At 39.2% G+C, this 23,174-nt stretch overlaps 2 protein-coding genes across 3 annotated transcripts in view; both read left to right on the plus strand.

Moving 5' to 3' along the window:
* The first annotated feature begins 7,145 nt into the window (after positions 1–7,145).
* On the plus strand, positions 7,146–19,558 carry pgpep1 (pyroglutamyl-peptidase I). Its single transcript, XM_067453352.1, has 5 exons — positions 7,146–7,302; positions 9,743–9,795; positions 12,728–12,844; positions 14,821–15,053; positions 18,306–19,558. Exons 1-5 carry the CDS (start codon positions 7,272–7,274, stop codon positions 18,496–18,498), a joined length of 627 nt encoding a protein of 208 aa, XP_067309453.1. The 5' UTR covers positions 7,146–7,271; the 3' UTR covers positions 18,499–19,558.
* A 1,707-nt stretch (positions 19,559–21,265) lies between these two features.
* The window catches only part of upf1 (UPF1 RNA helicase and ATPase), a 46,890-nt gene continuing 44,981 nt past the window's right edge, over positions 21,266–23,174 (plus strand). For both annotated transcript variants that reach the window (XM_067452849.1, XM_067452850.1), the window contains exons 1-2: positions 21,266–21,646; positions 22,531–22,667. In XM_067452849.1, the coding sequence (XP_067308950.1) occupies positions 21,476–21,646; positions 22,531–22,667 (308 nt within the window). In that variant the 5' untranslated portion in view covers positions 21,266–21,475. The remainder of the gene's footprint in view (positions 21,647–22,530; positions 22,668–23,174) is intronic.

The raw sequence follows: 23,174 nt of genomic DNA on the forward strand, positions 1-23,174 counted from the left end.
CGGAAGAGAAGCGGCACGTCAACTCGCAGAGCTCCGCCAAGGTAACCGCTCGGTCTCGGATTATTCCATCGAGTTCCGCACCCTGGCCGCCGAGTGCAAGTGGAACGAGGAGGCACAGTGGGACATGTTCCTGCATGGGCTGGCTGACCGCATCCAGAAGGAGATATTCGCCATCGACCTTCCGGAGAAGATTGACGGTCTCATTGACCTTGCTTTGAGGGTGGACGCTCGTCTGAGTCGGCTGAGGTCCAGGATGGAGCCTCAGCATGGGAGTGTCGAATGCCCTCAGGCCAGCGCTACGGATGCGGTCAGCTACACCTTCGACCCGGAGCCCCTGCAGGTGGGTCGAGCTCGGCTCTCCCGGGAGGAGAAGGCGAGACGGAGATCCCGTGGTCTTTGCCTGTACTGCGGCGGGAACGGACACCTGCTAGACTCCTGCCCGGTAAAAGACCACGCCCGGCGGTAAAAGGAAGGCTACTGTCGGGCGGGATCTCCGTGGAAAAGACCTCATCCTCCACTCTCCTCCCGGTGAGATTGCTGTGGGCAGCTCAGGATTATTCCAGCCTCGCCCTCCTCGACTCGGGAGCGGAAGGTAACTTCATTGACTCTGCCCTTGCTCACAAACTTAACATACCCACCATTGCACTCAAGAACACCATTTCTGTCAACGCACTCAACGGACAAGTTCTCCCTGACATTTCATTCACCACTGAACCACTTACACTGATCACTTCCGGCAACCACACAGAACGCATTTCATTTTTCATCCTGGACTCCCCTTTGGCTCCCGTTGTCCTCGGTCACCCTTGGCTGGAGTTACACAATCCAAGGGTTGACTGGGGACAAAACTCTGTGTCTGCGTGGAGTGATAGATGTTATGAGTCTTGTTTGGTGTCTGCTTGTTCGTCTGTTTCTCGTTCTGTTTTTCAGAGTGAGACGGTGAATCTGTCTAACGTGCCTCCGGAGTACCTCGACCTGAAGGAAGTGTTCAGTAAGTCCCGAGCTGCTTCTCTCCCTCCGCATCGTCCCTATGACTGTGCTATAGATTTACTCCCAGGTAAGTCTCCGCCTAAGGGCAAACTATACTCTCTTTCTATTCCAGAGAGGGAGGCCATGGAGAAATATATTTCTGATTCTCTAGCCTCCAAATTCATCCGCCCTTCCTCTTCTCCAGCGGGGGCGGGGTTCTTCTTCGTGGGGAAGAAGGATGGTTCTCTGCGACCTTGCATTGATTACCGAGGGCTGAATAACATCACGGTAAAGAATACCTATCCTTTGCCGTTGATGTCTTCAGCTTTCGAGAGGTTACAGGGAGCATCCGTCTTCACGAAGTTGGACTTACGTAACGCTTATCATTTGGTTCGCATCAGGGAGGGGGATGAATGGAAGACCGCATTTAACACCCCCAGGGGGCATTTTGAATACTTGGTCATGCCTTTCGGCCTTTCCAACTCCCCAGCGGTTTTCCAGGCACTCGTCAATGATGTGTTGAGAGACATGGTCGACCAATTCATATATGTCTACCTGGATGACATTTTGATTTTTTCTTCGTCTCTCCAGGAACATGTTCGACACGTCAGACGAGTGCTTCAGAGGTTGCTAGAGAATGGGCTTTTTGTCAAGGCGGAGAAATGCGCTTTTCATGCACAGTCTGTTCCTTTTTTAGGGTACATCGTGTCATCGGAGGGAATGCGCATGGATCCCGACAAGGTTAAGGCTGTGATGGATTGGCCAAGTCCAGATTCCCGTAAGGCCCTACAGAGGTTTCTGGGGTTTGCCAATTTCTATCGGCGTTTTATTCGCAATTTCAGCCAACTAGCCACACCTCTGACTGCCTTGACCTCTCCCCGAATGACGTTCAGGTGGTCCGATACAGCCGAGGCTGTATTCGCCAAACTGAAAAGCCGCTTTGTTTCGGCTCCCATCTTAGTCGCCCCTGATCCCACACGTCAGTTCGTGGTAGAGGTCGACGCGTCAGAGGTGGGGGTAGGAGCGGTTCTTTCACAGCGCTCTCCCTCAGATGACAAGATGCACCCGTGCGCGTTTTTCTCCCATCGTCTTTCTCCTGCCGAACGCAATTATGACATTGGTAACAGAGAGTTGTTGGCCGTCAAGTTAGCGTTGGAGGAGTGGCGTCATTGGCTTGAAGGGTCGGGGGTACCTTTTATTGTATGGACGGATCATAAGAACCTTGAATATATTAGATCTGCTAAAAGACTCAACTCCAGGCAGGCTCGGTGGGCACTTTTTTTCGGACGTTTTGACTTTGTTCTCTCGTACCGCCCCGGGTCTAAAAACATCAAACCCGACTCTTTATCTCGTATTTTTGATGCTTCCGAACGCCCGGTTACTCCCGAGTGTATTTTGCCAGAGAAGATAGTTATCTCTACACTCACATGGGAGATCGAATCGAAGGTCAAAGTGGCCTTAGAAGGGGTAACGCCCCCGCCCGGCGGCCCACCGAGTTGTTTGTTTGTTCCGGAGGGGTTAAGATCCGAGGTCCTCAAATGGGGTCACTGCTCCAACATTGCCTGTCATCCAGGGGTAAACCGCACTTGCAGTTTAATAAAGCAACGATTTTGGTGGCCACTTATGGCTCGCGATGTTCGCAGTTTTGTTTTGGCTTGCTCGGTCTGTGCGGTTGGTAAGACATCTAACCAACCTCCCCAGGGGTTACTTCAGCCGCTGTCTGTTCCTTCGAGACCCTGGTCCCACATCGCTCTAGATTTTGTTACCGCCCTCCCGCCCTCCCAGGGCAAGACGGTCGTTTTGACCGTCGTGGACCGATTCTCGAAGGCAGCACATTTCATTCCCTTGCCCAAATTACCCTCAGCCAAGGAGACAGCGGTATCTGTAGTAGATCACGTCTTTCGGTTACATGGCCTCCCGATGGACGTGGTCTCCGACAGAGGTTCCCAATTTGTGTCCAAATTTTGGCAGGAGTTTTGTAAATTACTAGGAGCCACGGTTAGTCTGTCTTCGGGTTATCACCCCCAAAGCAACGGTCAGACCGAGAGAGCCAATCAGGATCTGGAGAGAGTGTTACGATGTTTGGTATCCAAGAATCCTTCATCCTGGAGCCAGCAACTCTCTATGGTTGAGTACGCTCATAACTCGTTACCAGTGTCATCTACGGGCCTTTCGCCATTTGAGTGTAGTGTAGGTTACCAGCCACCTATTTTTCCTAGTCTGGATTCCGAGGTCGCGGTCCCCTCTGTTCACGCCTTTATCCAGAGGTGTCATCGCACATGGACCAGAGCCCGTGAGACTCTGCTCCAGGTGGGAGCGCGCACCAAGGCTAAAGCCGATCGCCACCGGTCTAAGCCTCCCGTTTACGTCGTCGGTCAAAAAGTGTGGCTTTCTACCAAGAACATTCCTCTCCGCTCCGTATCTAATAAACTTGCTCCCAAATTTATCGGCCCGTTCACTGTCACCAAGATCATTAGTCCAGTGACAGTCCGCCTCAAACTCCCTCCGGCGTACAGGAGGATTCATCCCGCCTTCCATGTATCCAAAATCAAACCTGTTTTTCACTCCCACCTTAATCCGCCAGTCCCGGTTCCCCCACCGCCGCGACTCGTAGATGGGGAACCAACTTATTCGGTTAATCGCATTCTGGATTCTAGACGGAGGGGACGCGGTTTCCAGTACTTGGTGGACTGGGAAGGTTACGGTCCGGAGGAGAGAAGTTGGGTTCCTGCTAGGGACATTCTGGATCACTCCCTTATTGATGATTACAATCAACAGGTAAGGTCGGCTGGGAGCGTCAGGGGACGCTCCTAGGGGGAGGGGTACTGTCACGGTTCATGGATTCCCTGTCTCACTCTTGGGTGCGTGTTGAATGTAGGTGAGGGCGGAGCCTGGGATTGGCTCATCACGCACCTGTGGCTGATCACCTGCACCAGCTGCAACTCATCACCTTCACCCTATTTAGTCTCTCTGTTTCTCTCTTGTCTTTGTCAGAGCGTTGTTGGATGTTTCCCCTTGTGTCTCCGTGTTGGTTGTCGTTTCCCCCTTCCGTGAAACGCTGGATCCCTTCCCGGATTACCTGTACCGACCTCCCGAGTCACAGCTGCTCACAGCCTGCCCGTGTTGCCAACAGAGCCTCTCTCACTGCTCCGTCTTATCCGGACTTCTTCAGTGTTCTGAGTTTTGACTTCTGTGACACTTCTGTCAAAATAAACTGAGTTACTTGCAATTGAATCCTGCCTCTGTGAATCCGTTACATTTAGCAAGATAGAGGATTTAGGATGATTTACCAAGATAGACTGATATAACATAATTAAACATAATTATTAAGATAATAAATAAGTGTACGACCAGGTCTTGACATTAACACCCTCCAACCTGCCATTTGCGGGTGGATTTCAGCTGTGGCGTGTAGCACAGTCACTCTCGCTATTTGGCGGGTTGAATTTTTTTGTACTCATCTCAAAAAGCATCTGTTAAAATCGCAATCGTTGGACGTTCGATATTCACAAATTTAGGGACCGTGTCTAAAGTTACATAATAAATATAATAATCTAATTAAAAATAATTTGTTACATTTATATAGCGCTTTTCTAGGCACTCAAAGTGCTTTACATATAGAAGTGGGGAATCTCCTCAACCACCAATAATGTGCAGCTCCACCTTGATGATGTGACGGCAGCCATATTGTGCCAGAACGCTAACCACTTAGCAGCTGATTGGTGGAGAGGAGACATGATGAAGCCATGAGTGATGAAGCCAATCGTATATGGGGGTGATTAGGAGGCCATGATAGACAGAGGCCAATGGGCAAATTTGGCCAGGATGCCGGGATTACCCCTACATTTTTTTAAATTGAAGGACATCCTGGGATTTTTAATGACCACAGAGAGTCGGGACCTTGGTTTAACGTCTCATCCGAAGGATGGAGGATATAACATAATAAAGGTATATTTACACCCAAAATTCGTATATTTTTCAGACAAGCAACTGTTTTCTCAAGGAGCTCTACACACAACCGTGTGTAAATAGACCTATTTGATGACATCATGTTATACATTTCATGCAGACTTGTTGAACATGTAGAGTTGGTGTGTATAGTGCTCATTTACATATAGCAAACAACAAATTTCCCACCAACACTGGCCAGTGAAAATACCGAGTGGCTAGTGACTAGCAAAAAAACTTAATGTCAAGCCCTGTGTACAACATATATCTTTATATACTCCTCTTCAAGGATTTGCGCCTATGGGTAAAGTCTGCTAAAATGGGCCACATAAGGTTGTATCATCATATCTCTTAAAGTTTTTACAGCCAATCACAGTAACTGGTCTTGCATTGTTGCTTCAACACTTGTTGACATGTAACAATAGTTTTGATTGGTCTGAGTTTTTCACAGTGGGCAGAGCAGTGTTACATGAAGCCTGTCAGAAAAAAGTAGGGTAAGAGGTCCTGATATAGTACATTTCATAGACATCATATACGTAGACGCCCCATGATGTGCTGGAGCGTGATCCAGCGTCGCCGCCATATTGGTTGGGTCTCTTCACTCAACGCTAGCATTCAGAGTCAATGGAGAGCGAGCAATTTTGTCCGTATTTTATGCAGCTTACGGTTGCAATAACGCAATATTAATACCAGATCGCATGGGATTACATTTCACAAGTAAGATTGAACAATAATTTAGGTTATTTTACGATTTATACATCATTATCATTTCATGCTTGTGTCATTTGTGGTGTCTGTAGGCCTATTTCACAAAGTAAGGCTGCAACACAACGCAAAATTAACTACCCTGGAGTTACAGAGTGCAGAGTACAAAGCTGTGCAAAACAGTTCTTCTTAAAGGATTTTAGCTCCCCAGTCCCAGTTGCAAGCCTGACAGGGTAATGTAAGATGCTGGAATGACCTGGAGTTATAACGTTTACTTTAGGACTTAAAAAAAATAATAATTCTGAGCTGGTACAGTATATATGGGAGCTTGTGTGTGTGTGTGTGTGTGTGTGTGTGTGTGTGTGTGTGTGTGTGTGTGTGTGTGTGTGTGTGTGTGTGTGTGTGAGCCTGTTTATGTGGTTTATGAGGACACAAATTTGTATAACTACATGGGTATTACACTGGTATTACACTATAAATGTGGTTTATGAGGACATATCAAATGTCCCCATAATTCAAATGGCCTTAAAAACATACTAAATGATGTTTTTTTGAGAAAGTAAAAATGCAGAATGTTTCCTGTGATGGGTAGGTTTAGGGACAGGGGCAGTGTAAGGGGATAGACAATACGGTTTCTACAGTATAAAAACCATTACGCCTATGGAGAGTCCCTGTAAACCACATAGACCAACATGTGTGTGTGTGTGTGTGTGTGTGTGTGTGTGTGTGTGTGTGTGTGTGTGTGTGTGTGTGTGTGTGTGCGTGTGTGTGTGTGTGTGTGTGTGTGTGTGTGTGTGTGTGTGTGTGTGTGTGTGGGAGAGTGTGTGTGTAAGGGAGAGTGTGTGTGTGAGAGAGAAATAAATCTAAGTAAAAAATCAAACTTGTTTCTTTATTAAAATATAAAATTCATAACTGTATACATTTATCAATGTCATAGTCTACCATATGTCTTAGTTAAAGCTCGTAATACAAAGTCTTACAAGAAAGCAGAATTTTTCAATGTGTGACAGCATCCTGTATCATAACTAAGTCTCTGCAGTTTGTAACAAACCGTGTGAAAATCCGGTAAAAACGCGGGGAGTTATGATCATTGTAGTTGAGAATACATCTTCCTCAGTAGAAATAAATGCGGGGGCGGGCTGCGCATTGGGGACCCATCCAAGATGGCGCCGCGCTGATACGTCCGCTCCAATAGGCAGCGTAAGTCTATGGGGCGTCTACGTATATTATGTCTATGGTACATTTCATCCAAATAAGGGTACTAAAGTCTATTAAGTTGTGATCTTTTTTTTCTTTTTTCTTATGATGCCTTCACGTTATATCGGAATGTCCTGCTTACCACTTCGAAAGTTGTGATTATAAGCTTATCACATTCAGATTTTGAGGGGGCGTTCATGTCCAATTTTTAACTAGTATTTACCTTTACGATGATTCCGATAGCATACGTGAAGGCAGCTTTATCCACGAGGGTAAACGCCGCCAGAGCAACAGATGGCGCTGTTGTCCTTCGTTACCGCTGATCTCCGTTCAGGCAGAGAGAGAGGAAGAGTCCTGGCTCATGATGTGTGTTTATGATGATCTCGGTTTGTGAAGAGCTCATCTGATGCTCATTCTTCTGTTCCTGATCGAAACTCTCTCTCGTGTCAGTGATGGAGCAGAAGAAGACGGTTATCGTGACAGGTAAACTGTGATCAAAGTCTTGGTCGCGCAACAAAACGGAATGTTTTGATGGATCATGTGGGTTTTGTTTCAGTTTTAAGAGTTTTTCTAGTGACAACTTGAGTCTGCTTCGGTCAGTCTTATTATTATAATCGATTTATAATGATGATCAATATTAAAAAGGAAAGTCATTTGGAACTAAATGCAAGAGAGAATAGCATAAAACATCTGTTTATCTCGATCTCGATATACCGTATCTAACCGAAAGAATCGAAAAGTATCGTAATGTACATTTTTGGACACTGTGTTCTTTTCTTTTCTACAGTTATTGTGGTGATACCATGTATTTTTCTATTACTATAATACTCATGTTTTTAAACATTTACCATGGTAATAGAAAGTTTCATTTTTATATTTACTTCAAGGTTTGATTGTTTATTTACTGCAATACGGTACTATTTTATTATTTTAAAGTGTTTGGAGTTTGTGTAATTTTAGTAGCCCTATCATTTATAGTTTTTGTTAATATTTAAGTATAATTAATATAAAAAATCTACAGTATTTATACTTTCAATTTTACATTTTTAGCTATTTGATGTTATTTTATAAAAAAAATTATTGAGGTTTAATTCAATTTTCTATGTCAGTTTTTAGTTTTTATTTATTTCCAGTTTTTTTTTTTTTAGTCAGTCAAGGCAAAATTTCTAATTTTGCTTAAGTTTTGATCTAGTCATCTGATATTTATTTGTTTCTGCTTTATTTCAATTAACATATTTGTTTTAAGTAGTTTTAGTTGTATGATAATAACACTATTTGCTGTATATGGCTGTATTAATTATTCAGACCCATAATATATTAAAGTAATATAAAAATTACCATCTGATTTCATCATCATTGCACATTTAATTAAATTTTATCATCATACTATTTATTCCTGATTGAGTTGATAAAAATATAATATACACTCTCTACTGGTCAAAAGTTTGGAAGATTACTATTTTTAATGTTTTTGAAAGAAGTCTCTTCTGCTCATCAAGGCTGCATTTATTTGAATAAAAATACAGAAAAACAGTAATATTGTAAAATATCATTACAATCTAAAATAATGGTTTTCAAATAATATTTATTTGGAATCTGTGATACTTTTTTCAGGATTCATTTGTAAATATTTTTTTTTAAAAGAACAGTGTAACATATAAATCAAAGTATTAATTTTCTCTAAAAAAATAAAAAAAATAAAAATGACTTGACCCCAAACTTTTGAACACGATACAATAGTTACAAAGGATTTCTATTTTAAATAAATGTAGTTCTTTTTCTTTCTTTTTTATTCAATGAATTCTTAAAAAAGTATCACAGGTTATAAAAAAAATATTAAGCAGACTGCATCCAACAGCATTGATAAATCCTCATATTAGAGTGATTTCTGAAGGATCATGTGACACTGAAGACTGGAGTAATGTAGTAGTTCGCATCACAGAAATAATTTATATTTTAAAGTATATTAAAATAGGAAACCATTATTTTAAATTGTAATAATATTTCACAATATTATTATTTTTTCTGTATTTCTGATCAAATAAATACAGGCTTGATGAGCATAACAGACTCTTTCAAAAACATTAAAAATAGTGATTGTCCAAACTATTAACCCATACTGTATTCTATTGTCCGTTGTGCAGGAAATTAATTATTAAAGTTTTGCTCAACTCTTGGTTCTGTGTTTGTACTGTAACTGTTCAGGTTATCGATGCCAACATCTCAGCTAAAACTCAAATGCAGTTACTTATTAAATCTAGTCTGACTCTTGGACTTTAGATTTTGCTGACACCAGCCTGTTGAGTTTAAAGTGTGTAACAGCGATAAAAGACAAGTTGATGATAATATAAAGCTGAGACGTCTTGTTTCATCCTTAATATTGGGATTTAATTACTGGCTGATTGCACATTATTCTGCTGATCATACGGCTGCTTACAGAAATAAATGCATGGACATATAATATTAATTTAAGTCGAAATGTGAGAAGAAACAAGTGTTGTGCAGTTGAGTGTCATTATACAAAATGTTTGACTGTACGCCATTGACCAATCAGAATCAAGGATACATATATTATTTTATTCATCAATGAATTAAAAAAGCTGCTAAATATGCTATAATATGATAAATCATATATTAGAGTGATTTCTGATCTGTGACACTGAAGACTGGAGTAATGATGCTGGAAATTCAGCTTTGATCACAGGAATAAATTATATTTTAAAGCATATTCAAATTAAAATAAAGATTATTTAAAATTGTAATAATATTTCACACTATTACTGTTTTTTCCCCCTGTATTTTTGATCCAATAAATGCAGCCTTGATGAGCATGAACGTGACTTCTTATAAAAATATTATAAATAGTATTGTTTCCCAACTAAAGCCATTGCATTACATCTGCCATATGGTTGTGTTTCTGCAGGTTTCGAGCCGTTTGGTGAACATGCGGTCAATGCCAGCTGGGTGGCAGTACAGGTACGATATTTGCACCTGAAGGGAATGAGCAGAGCAGATCAACCATGAACTATGATCTGGGGTTTGTTTCTGCATGACTAAAATTCAGTTCAATATAACCTAATTTGTATAGCGCTTTTTCAATACATACTGTTTCAAAGTAGCTTTACACAAAATGCTTGATTCTGTTATCAGTTAGTGATGAGTGTATCAGTAATGTCCATAGGCAGTAATATGCATACGTTATGTGTTTGTTAACGTCATATGTTCAGTAAGAAACAGAGTGAACGTGTTATGCAGAGATACAAATCTAAAAAAGTTTTTTTTATGATTTTTCACAACTTTTTATTTTTTTGTCAAATTAATTTAAATAATTAATGTGGTTCAGATAGCATATTTTTCCGTTTCTATTTATTAAACCAATTTCCTTCGTTGTATTAAAGGTGCACTATGTAGTATTTTTGCAGTAAAATATACAAAAACCCCTAGACCGGTGTTATATATTTTGTTCAGTTGAGTTCTTACAATATCCCAAATGTTTCGAACTATTTGTAAATTGTGAAAAAATTGTTATTTTAACCGATAAACCGGGACTTTTGAGGGAGTCGCCTGTCATTGGCCTCATATCTGCGTTATCTTTGGTTTCTGGTTTTATTCTGCAGAAACGCTTTACTCTTAGCAGTGTGAACAAGAGTCACAGCACCCGCTGAGCGAACGCACGGAGTAACGTCAGAACATCATTTTAAACACACTTAGATGTGTCTAATATGATAAACAGAGCTATGTTACCTCACACTCATGACCGGAGAAGAGGAAATGGCTCCGGCGACTGTGTCCCGTCATAATAAAAGTCCCTTTTCTCACGAGCCGTGTGTTTGTGTATCAATCGCTCCAGTAGCCTCGCTCAGCTCCTCAACACTCGCTCCTGCTCTGCTTTACAGTAATGTTAATAACCACATTCATGAACATGATTTCTGCCCGGGTCCTATCCCGATTCTTTCCCACCGGCTGTGAGTTGAGACCACATGTCCAAATACGCCTTTGTTTTGAATAGGCGACCTCTAGCGGACGGACAAATTACATAGTGCAGCTTTAACTAAAAATTCTTATTTCAATTAACTAAAAATGAAGGCAAACATTACTTTTTTAAGTTAAACCAACAATACTTTTTCTCAGTGTAGATAAGGATAATATTTGACAGTTTTGTATATTGATTCAAAGGGCCTTATCTTACCGACCTGATCCCATGGTCAGATGTACTTAGAGCCTGTCCAATCAACTTTTGCTAGTTTAACGACAGAAAAAAGCAGTCTGTGTGCCCGGTGCAGGGTCTAAAAGGGTCGTTCCCCATCTCTTAATGACTCATGGGTGTGTTTTGGGCGTAACGTGCAATAAACCAATCAGAGTCTCATCTCCCATTCCCTTTAAACGCGAGTTGTGCTCACACCATGGCGGATTCACTATTTACATGTGAAAGGAAAGACCGATCGCTTCTCCAGAGAGGAATCCTTTTATTTTTCACATTTGGCGTGTGTGTGTGTGTATGTGTGTGTGTGCTGCGCGTTCCTGTGTGTGTAATAAACAGAGTTTATGCGCGTTGTGCACCACCTATAGACACATATAGACACACACCCTTTAAATAAAACAATAAAATACTGCACTATTGACTGTAGAGCAGGTTTGTGTTGGTCAATGGTCAGTGGTTTTCAGTTTCTCACAATAGCAACAAACCAACAATGCTCCTGAACACACCTGGTTTACAGACCAGATGCCCACTGGTGAGCACACACACACACACACACACTGATGGGTGAATCGATGCTCCAGTGCGTTTGATATTTAAAGCTCCACTGTGTGATATTTTCCCCCATCTAGTGGTGTAAAGCTATATGACCATCCAGTTATTATTAGTTTCTGTTCCTCTCAATTCGGATTTCGTTTTAACTCCTACGGTGGCCGATTTAGTCCAAGATTAACACGGCAATCCCCCTCTTCACATTCGACACGGTGCCATCGAATGTTAAAACGTGAAAGGCGAAGCTTGAATTTAAGGGTATGTCCCTCTTTGGCTACTGTACTTTCAAATTGGAGGGCCAACATGGCGACCGCTATTCGAACCCCTCACCCGTGTGTATTTTCAATGGCATATTATAAACTTACGAGAATACTTTATTACTTGAAAGAAGTAAATATACATTAATGAGCACATATATTTTTGAAAGAACTAAGTGATTTTAGCTAAGAATAAACTAAAATAGTTACACAGTGTAGCTTTAAACAACGTGGAGCTGGACGTGAACATGAGAACTGCGTCGGGCTGAAACTAGCAGAAAACACTGGCGTCGCATTGCACTGGATGTATGATACGGCCCAAAGTTGGCATCTTCTGGACTGTTGGTGGCGCTGTCTGAAATCTGCACAAAGGCTGGATCCAGTCTGTAGACAGGAAGCACAGATGACATATTTCAACTATTTTGCTTTTTTAAACGTTCCTAATTTTGTTTGGAGTCTGCTAGAATATATTTACGCTTAGAGCAACATTTCGATTAATATATAAATATGTGCTGCACACTTTCCTCTCAATAACAAAATCAACACACAACAGAAATGGAAAAACGCACACATTTAAAAAAAAAGAAAAGTAAGTAAAGTATCTGATCATAGCAACATGGAAATGTTTGCATGGGCTATCTGGCACTCCAGTACAGTCACATCATGTTTATAGCACTTTATACAATAGATTGCTGAAAAGCAAGCAGTTTTAGTTTGTGACAATTATGTCACATCAGTTCCCTTTTTTCTCATCAAATGATTTGAGCTGCTATCTACATACTCTGTGTTGACTCAATTTGGTATTTTTTTCAGGAGAAACTTTTGAGGCAAAGTTGATATTTTGATACCGAATAAGATGAGAAGAAGTAACATTTCCTTCTGCAAAATTTCCTCTTCTCAGGAGCTGGAGAAACTGGGTTTGGGTGACGAAATAAACCTTCATGTTGCTGAAGTTCCTGTGGAGTACCAGGCGGTCCAGAGTCTTCTGCCGTCTCTATGGAAACAGCATCTCCCACAAGTAGCGTAACTATATCTGCCCGAAAACATGCCTGCTGGAAACTAGCTTCTAGAAACCATAGTGCGGTCAAATCGAAAATAAAAGTTTGTTAAGAATCAGAATCTAAAAGGATATTAAGATATGTTTAATACTTTTTGAGTTACAGGCATGCAAACTTCAGGCAAAAACACAAGAAACACACTTTTCCCATTTTTTAACTGTCACAATTGGCAAATAATGCAACACAGATCGTGATTAATGAATGATCTTTTTTTGGGGGGTGATTTATCGCATACAAAATAAAAGTTTGTGTTTACATAATATGTGTGTGTACTGTGTATAATTATTATGTATATAAATACAAACATATATGCAGTTATATATTTAAGAAATATTTGCATATATAAATAATTAATACAAAATAATATATGCATGAGTTTGTATTTATATGTACATAATAATTATATACAGTACACACACATATTATGTAAACAAAAACTTTTATTTTAGATCACACAAAAAAAAAAGATCAATAATTAATTAATCACGATCTTTGTTGCATTATATGCCAATGGTGGAAAAAGTGTTTCTTGTGTTTTTGCCTGAAATTTGCATGACTGTAATTCAAAAAGTGTTAAACATATCTTAATGTCCTTTTAGATTCTGATTCTTAACAAACTTTTCTTTTAGTGTCTTTAATTTTTAAGGCCCAACATCGTTTGATCCCAGAGATATGGGAATCTCAATTCGGCTCCTTTAGTAAATTGGCCGATTTTACAAATTTTTAGTTTAGTGGTCAAAAAACAATGTGGGAAATTTTTAAAGAGAAATATTTTTTGGCAGCATTTTGTAAGTAATTAATTATTGATGTTTATGCGGATCAATCGGTTCACAGAGCTGGTACAGCGCACACATCTGTGTGATCGGCAGTGTTGCCACCGTTACTTTAAAAAAGTAATCTGGTTACTGATTACTCCTTTAAAAAGTAACTTCATTACTTTACAGATTACTTGATTTTAAAAGTAACTAAGTAAGATTACAAGTTACTTTATTAGTTACATTCAGCAGTTTCCGACAACACCCCTGCCGCCTTAACACAGAAATGACGACCGTTTTTGCCAACACTCACTTTATTGGAAGTGCATTTTTAACAGTAACGCCAACAATGTATCTCCTGACATTTTAGGTTGAAATTAAAACATATTTCCTGAAAAAATACTCTCTCTGAGACGACGTTAGGAAAATGACTAAAATAGTGACTCACGGTGACTTGGATAAGTTACTTTAATCTGATTACTGGTTTAGAAATAGTAATGCTTTAGATTACTCGTTACTGGAAAAAAGTAGTCAGATCAGAGTAACGAGTTACCAGTGTTGGGTGTAATTAGTTACTAAGTAATTAGTTACTGTAATTTAATTACTTTTCCCTTGAAAAAGTAAAGTCAGGGATTACTCTTATTTTTTCTGTTATTGAATTACAGTTACTTCTGATGTAATTGAACTAAATACTAAATATAATTATACATAATTCCATCAATATTTAAAGTCCAACTTTAAAATGCAAGTTTTTATCTATCCTTCTCACATTTTTAATACTTTGGTCAGTTAATAAGAGTAATTTATGTAGTTTTATATTATGTATTCGAATGAATTTAAAGAGCCGTTTCATGTCTAACCTTGAATCGCTTAAGTTGATATAGGATTTAGAAAGTAATTAAAAAGTAATTAGTAATAAGTAATTAAATACTTTTTAAAGAGAGTAATTTGCACAGTAATCTAATTACACTATTGAAGTAATTAGTTACTAGTAACTTGCCCAACACTGTGCGTTACTAAGTAACTAAGTTACTGGCATCACTGGTGATCGGACAAGTGATAATACTAGTTAAGGGATGTGGAGAAAATATGTTAGCATATTATAAAATACGGATTAAGAATACATTTGATCAATAATTTTTTTTTTTTAAAGCTTATTTTTTCTTTCTGCGTTTTGAAAGTTAGTTGTCCACGTTGGAGTTTCTGGAATGGCCACCACAGTGACGCTGGAGCAGTGTGGTCATAACCAGGGTTACATGCGTCTGGATAACTGCAGGTTTTGTCCGGAGTCCCGCTGCTGTATGGACGGAGGGCCGGACTGCATTCATTCTCTCATAGACATGGACGCGGTGTGTAAGAGAGTCAACTCCTCTGGGCTCGGGGTCTCTGTGTCTGTATCGAAGGACGCCGGCAGGTATGGACGTTTCTCTAACATGCAGTAATATGCTCTTTAAAGAAAATCTGTTATGCTTTTGTTACCTGGTCATTTTTCTTTAGTGTGTGAAGTTGCTATATGAGAATGAAAACGTTTTTCTCTATATCAGCGTCAGTGTTTCTGAACTCCTGAAATGCCTCCATTGTAGTCTAGAGTTTTCTTCCGGGAACAAACACGTCACAAAAAGCTTTCTCATTTAATCAATTCCTCATTTAAATAATTCATACGCAGAATAAAGGGGGTGGGGCCTTTTGAGTTAGTTAGAAGTGTTTTGAAACTAGGCAAGGCAAGTTTATTTATATAGCACATTTCATACACAATGGCATTTCAAAGTGCTTTAATCATCAGCTTTCAAAGTGAAACTAGCAGTTATGGTAATTCCACAGACACGCTGGAAGCTCTTGACCAATCACAACACACTGCTCCAGCTGACCAATCAAAGCACAGTGTGATTTTTCAGAAGGCGGGGCTTCATAGAGACAGGAACTAAACAGAGTTACTGACAGACTGGGAAGAGAGGAGCTGCAGCAATGGAGAATATGAGGAGATAATCAACATTCAAGCAGGAAAACCTGCTCTAGTAGAGCCTGAAATCAAATGAAGACTTTGTAAAAGGGCATAACAGGTCCTCTTTAAGGTGCACTCACAGTCATCATTTTACATACGTGTACATTGCACAATCTGTAAAACCTGAATCATTTTAACAAAATAAGAAGGATCATAAAAATTGCTTTTTATTTAGTACTGTCCTGAATGAGATATTTCTCATAACATATGTTTATATATAGTCCACAAGACCAAAATGACGCTATTCAAAAGTTTACATATGCTAGATCCTTAAAATCGTGATATTTGTATAACCTTTCTTATTTTCTTAAAATTATCAAGATTTTGCAAATTCTGCATGGTGTATGTAAACTTATGACTGCAAATGTTTTCACTTTTTCACTGGCCACAATTTGGCTGTTTGGAAATTACATTTTATATGTTTAAAGTTGACTTTGGCATGCTTAAATTACTTGATTTTAAGTAATTTGATTTGATTTAGAAGATTTGAAGCCCTTTCATACTTTCAAATGCAGAGTGAGTGACCCAAATCAAGACTACAGTGTGTATCAGCTCAGCTGGTGTGTGCTGGTGGGCAATATGAGCATAGGCTAATATGACAAATTTAATATGATATGAGTTTGGCTATATAAAAGAACTAAGAAGCAAATTATAAAAATAGTAAAAAAATAAAATAAAAAAAATTCAGATACAGTAGGGTTATTTCATATGTATACATTTATTTAACATCTGTAGTTGTTTGATTAACATTAATGACAGACAGGTATTTAATTGGGCTGCTGAATGCATGGACCAGTTGTTACCCACGCATTTACTTACACTTAAGAAGCCATAACCGACTATGTTCATGCGAGATACTCCACAAGATGGACATTTTGACATCTGTGTGAGCGTCTATTAGAGAGAGAGAGAGAGCGAACTTCTGTTGTGTGTCATTCAGCGTGATTCCGCTTATCCCGCCTTCACTAACTGTAAGTCAATCGATACAGAATTGTAATTGATATGTCAACTTGTGATACGACAGTCTTGGCTTTTAATTTGACTGTAGGCTGAATTTATATTCAACCCGCCAAAGTGTCTAGTGGGAATGGCTGCCTTACCCGCCACAGCTGAAATCTACCCGCTTTTGACGGGTGTTAATGTCAAGCCTTGCTCCCATAGTATGTTTTCTCTCTCCTATACTATGGAAGTCAAAGGGACCATAAACTGTTTGGTTACCGTCGTTTCTTCAAAAATATCTTCTTTTGTGTTCAGCAGAAGAAAGAAAGTCATACAGCTCTCGAACGACATGAGGGTCAATGATGACAGAATTTTCATTTTTGGGTGAACTAACACTTTAACACTTTAAGACCTTTAAGACTACTAAATATTTTCCATTTTTTGAGGGTTTTGGTCCTGGGATTAATTAGGTGGTGAAAAGTTGAGTGTGAGAATTAAATTGCTTGAATCCAGTCATCTGACTTTAAGGGACCTATCATTCACCCGGTGCAATCTGACGACAGGCGCGACATAAGTGTTTTTTGCTAGTTTCAGAATAACGCAGTTCTCATTTTCACGTCCAGCTCCACGTTGTTTAAATATCAAATGCACTGGCGCATCTGTTCACCCCATGGGCGTCTGGTCTAAACCAGGAGTGTTCAAGAGCATTGTTGGAGGAACTGAAAACTACTGACCATACATTGACCAACACAAACCTGCTCTAAAGTCAATAGCGCAGTATTTTGTGTGTTATTTAAAGGGTTTTTCACAACAAAACCCGTCCAATTGCAACTCAAAACTGTGTTAAAGTAGCCCAATTCCGCATGAAAACCGCAGACTTGGCAACCCTGGATCGCAGTTTGTGTCCACCTGAATTGACGTCATTCGCCTACGTCCTTTTTTCAATGACGTATGATTCTCATTTACTGGGGAATATCCGATTTGACCGCTTACATGGCAGACGCAAATGCACGCATTTAAAATTATATCTGATTTATTACCACATGAGTGAGGCCTGAATCTGATCTGAGGATATTGGAATTCATGCGTTTTTTTACTGCTTACACATTCACATGTCATATCCGATCTGTCCCACAAGAGAGGAAAAAATCAGAATTAGGTCACTTGAACCATGCAGTGTAAATGGGGCCTAAGTGTTTATATTGGGACTATTTCAGACCAGACTGGTAGGTACCGCTGCGGAGGAGCACAGTCCCTGCGTGATCCGCCATAGACATAAACAGAGAGAAGTAGCTCCAGCTACAATGTTCTTCCACAAGTCGCATGCAGTTCTGTTTATTAACCACTAGAGCGCAAAAAGTTACGGACTGCAGCTTTAAGTTAAAGGTTTGTTGCTGATTAGAACTTGAAGTGCGATGAGGTCTTAAAATATTTTGAGGACTTAAAAAAATCTTAAAAAGGTATTGAAATTAACTTCAGGATTCCTGCATATAACCCTGTGATTGGTTTATTGCACGTTACGCCCAAAACACACCCATGACTCTCTTGGACCATGCGTCTGGCACGCCAACTGTTTTTTTCCATCGTTAAACTAGCAAAAGTGGATTCGGACTCGCTCTAAGCGCATCCATGCCGTGTGCTCAGACCATGCACTCAGATTGCTAAAATAGGGCTCTAAGTTTTGGAACAGAGCTTTATAAAACATATCCCATCCTCTTTCCTCAGGTATCTGTGTGACTACACCTACTACACGTCACTTTTTTTGGGTGAGGGCAGATCTGCGTTTGTGCATGTGCCTCCTCTGGGGAAGCCGTACAGCGCGGAGGAGCTCGCTCGCGCCCTCAGAGCCGTCGTCCTGGAGATGCTTGAACTGCTGGAGAACAACAAGGCAAACAAACACTGTCTGCACCACCAGTGACAACACACACACTCTTGTTCGGATTCAAGAGTTCACATTTGAAGACATCGATATCTCAACTTGTGTGCTACGTACAAGGAGAATCAACGTGTGTGCTAAACTCAATGCTGCAGCTGGGCTCGAATCACTTAGAAAGCACTTTAATGGGGTTTACTTGAAACATGCAGAGATATGGGATTATGCATAAAATAGACATCATTCTATACATGCATATCTTGCAGCCAAATTTCAACAAGGATATATTTAAATCGTCAGAACTAGTGTGCCGTCTTGTTTTTATATTCTTTATTCAACAGACTATGTGGTACCACTTGACAATAAGGATTGATTTGCTAACATTAGTTAACTAACATGACCTAAGAATGAACAATACTTCTACAGCATTTATTAATCTTGGTTAACTAATACATTTTAACCTCAAATGTTGTATCTTTAATGCACTGTGAACTAACATTAACATTTTTATTAACTAACATGAACAAAGGTTAATAAATGCTGAATATATTATTCCTAGTTAATGCATTCGCTAATGTTAACAAGAGACTTTATGTCTGTAGTATTCAAACCCGGGTTTTTGTAGTTGACCATAATTCAAAATATGAATAAAAACCATACTAGTATCTCAACAATGCTAAACTTACACTGCTTTAAACTTCTCTCTATCATCTGCAGCTTTCAAATATACCCCAAATACACACTGGGCAGGAAGTAGAAGCGTCACAGTTCATTTCATCACTGACTAAAGAGCAGGTGGAGAGGCTGGTGTAAAATTATGACCAAGTAAAAGCAATGGTCAGCCTTTTGGACAACGATATAAAGACATAATAATGTGTCCGCCTAGTTATTAAAGTGCCAAAGTGAGTTACCAGACTTTAGGATGCAAACATTAAACCTAACTATTCAATCCAAATGTGTTTTTCACCATTTTGATTATTTTATGTACATACAAAGACACCTAAACCTGATGCCTTTTGAGTAATCCGAGGTCTAATGCTATCAGCACTAGCTGTGAAAACCTCAGCGGTTTGGCTTTTGTTCATTATATGAAATGTGAAATCGTTAGATATGATGTCTTCTCTCAGTGGACCTTGTTTGAGATTTTCTCCTTGTATATTTTCATACTTTCATACTCTTTTCAAAATGCTGGAATTTTAGACTGCAGAATTTTGGTCCAAACTGAAAGAACTCTTTAGACTACTAAATGGCGGTTAATTATATATTGCATTACATTACATTATATTTTTCATTGCATTACATTATACATTACATTATACATTGCATTGCATATTAGATTATACATTGCATTACATTAAATGCCATTGCATTGCATTAAATTACATTACATTATGCATTGTATTGCATTACATTACATTATAATGGCTCAGTCCATCAAATGATTTTATAAAATGTGATTTGAATTGCATATGGTTTTAATTTTCTCTCTTTAGCTTGTTTTTCTAAGGGTTTTTTTACTGGAATTTGAGTTATTTCTTTGGTCCACTACATTGTAATCAATAATGCTGTGAATCGTCATTACTTTAATGTTGCCTAAACTCTGTTATTTTCAGCATGTCCTTGTTTCCACTGATCAGTTTTATTGTATTAAGTGTTCTGACATCTGTTCGAGTGACCATACGAATCCCACATTCTGGTGGACCCTGTTATGTTTTCTCTTTATGATTGTTTTCTTCTTATTTTTCACTTTTTTTGTTATTATTTTTACAAACTGTAGCTTTTAATAAATGATTTCTCCCGTAATCAATTGTTTTGATTTTTAAATTTTAACTGTATACAAATTTTCACACTTTAAAATAGAAAAAGTATGAGATCACGAGTGGAAAATGTGCTTTGCATGATCTAATTAATGTTTGAAAAATGTTGCATTACCAATTTCATTATCAGCATATCATATTATGAATATATAGTATGTGTACAAGGAAAGTGTATTTCCAGAGGTCAAAATATTTCAGGTTTTTCACTATTCACATTTTGATATTATCTGGAGTCAGATACGTAAAACCAAAAAAATCAATAATCAAAAATCATTTAAATATTAATATGAGGTCCTTAAAACGTAATGCATAATATTTATCAAAGATTTTATCATTTGTAATAATATTTTAGGACACTGCCCATTCACATTGTATATTATATTGTCTTTATTATATCTTGCAAAACCAAAATACTTAGTATAAAACTATATAATAGAATGTAAAATTGTCCAAAGTTTTTAGAGAGAATTAGCAGAATTTATATTTAATTTAGTAAAGATTAATAATAACAATGCGTAAATAATGACATATTTAAAATTTTTGGGTGAACTGTTTCTTTAGAAGCTATAAAATTGTATATGTTTTTTTATGACGGCAAAATATATGTGACTCTGGAGCACAAAACCAGTCACAAGTTGCACAGCTATATTTGTGGCAATATTCAACAGTACATTGTATGGGTCAAAATGATCAATTTTTCTTTAATGCCAAAAATCATTAGGATATTAAGTAAAGATCATTCCATGAAGATATTGTGTCTACTGTAAATATATATTAAAAATGTATAACTAGTAATATGCATTGGTTAATTAAATTTAAAGACGGTTTTCTCAATATTTAGATTTTTTTGTGGTGTTTTGTTTTATGGTCCAGGGTCATATATATATAATTATTTTTGGCAGCAAAATATTTACAAAGACCTTTTCCTGCAAAACAACAACTGTGTGTACACGTCATCGGCGCTTGTGCGCTCTACGTCCGTTGCGCTCGCCCGTGACGTCAGCGCGCGTCGAGTGGGAGTCGAATCGCTTCTCCGGAATCGTTTGCTTTCATTTCTTGCACGAGCCCGTCGCGCGCCGTTTCCTTCTCTTCACTTCGAACCAAAACAAACGTCGCCCGACGCGCTTCGGTCGGTTGTTCTCCCGCGTCTCGGAGGGATTAATCGGTGTTTTCTGTGAAAAGGCGGTCGATAGAGACAGGAAAAGATGAGTGTGGAGGCGTACGGGCCGAGCTCGCAGACGCTCACCTTCCTGGACACGGAGGAAACGGAGCTGCTCGGGGCCGACACGCAGGGCTCCGAATTCGAGTTCACCGACTTTACGTTGCCCAGCCAGACCCAAACACAGGGCCAGACCCAGAGTCAACTCGACAACCAGGTATAAACGCATAAAAACACACAAATTAGCCTTCTGTCAGACGGCCGAGAGCGCGTTTGAGTCCAAATATGGCGAGCTAGCAGGCGTTAGCCGCGCGGTAGCGTTAGCAACGACAGAGCAGGCCGCCTGCGAGAGAGAGAGAGAGAGAGAGTTGTCAGAGGGACTTTTGTCAACTACATTAGTGTTTTAACATGTTTTATTCACTATTAACCTCATGTAAATACACCAACTCGTACATAATGAATGATTGATGTTGAATGTGTTACGTCAAATGGCTTGTTTTGGTTGGTTAGCTACAGATCCCAGGTGTATTTTCGCACCTTCAGAGGGACTTTTTGTGAACTACACTGACGTTGATAATAAACTCAGTTTCTTAACATATTAATCGACACGTGTTATTACAGATAGCTTAAGTTAGCCACAGCTGTCAGGTGTGTTGTACGGTATTTGTTTACTATATTGTAGTTGTAATAAAGTGACACTGTATGTATTTATGTACTTCTAAGAATGCATTTATTAACTGTTTAGCGTTGTAATGCAATTATGCATTGTATTTGAGAATTTATATGGTATTTTATGGGTTTGTTTATGTCTTACATGTGTGCTTGTGTGTTTCTTTTTTTTGAGCTACACTGGTGTTTTATGAATATGTGTGATGTTTTTGTATGAGTGTTTGATTAGAGGCTTGTTTTGGTGTGTATAAGCTCTAATAATATGTTACATCAGGAGTTTGATGTATAATCACTGGCTTCCGGTAAGTTGCAGTGCGATTTGAGGGTTATGTGCCTTGTGCAGTGAATTGAATCTCCTGTTTTTACTGTTGTACTGTTTAAAGATCTGTTTTGTATAAATGGTGGCTTTTCTGTGAAATGTTGTGTGTACAGGTAAACGGGCCTGATGGAGTTCTGCCCAACGGAGAGGATGCGGTGGTGAAGACCAGCCAACTTCTGGCCGAGCTGAACTTTGAGGAGGATGAAGAAGATACTTACTACACTAAAGATCTGCCAGTGCACGCCTGCAGGTACTGACAATGACACACCTGCCCTGATCTCACATGCCATAATTATGTGTCTATAGCTGTGAGAGGTATAGACTATTGCACAATTTGATTGTCTGAAATGCTTGCTTCTGATTGCTCACTCGCTGTGCTGTATATTTGTCCCAGGCAACTGCAGTCAGCCAATCATTAAAGGGATAGTTCGACCAAAAATGAAATTCATCCCATGATTTACTCACCCTCAAGCCATCCTTGGTGTATGACATTCTTCTTTTAGACGAATACAATCAGAGCTATATTAATTAATGTCCTGGCTAATCCAAACTTTATAATGAGATTGAATGGCAGCCCAACATTTTAAGCCCAAAAATAGTGCATCCATCCATTATAAACATACTCCACGCAGCTCTGGAGGGTTAATAAAGGCCTTCTGAAATGAAGCCATGCATTTGTGTAAGAAAAATATCCACATTTATAACTTTATAAAGTAAAATCTATATAGCTTCCAACGTATTCAATTTACGAAGGAAA

This window comes from Pseudorasbora parva, chromosome 9 (assembly GCF_024679245.1).
Source record: "Pseudorasbora parva isolate DD20220531a chromosome 9, ASM2467924v1, whole genome shotgun sequence".
NCBI classification, from domain to species: Eukaryota; Metazoa; Chordata; class Actinopteri; order Cypriniformes; family Gobionidae; genus Pseudorasbora; species Pseudorasbora parva.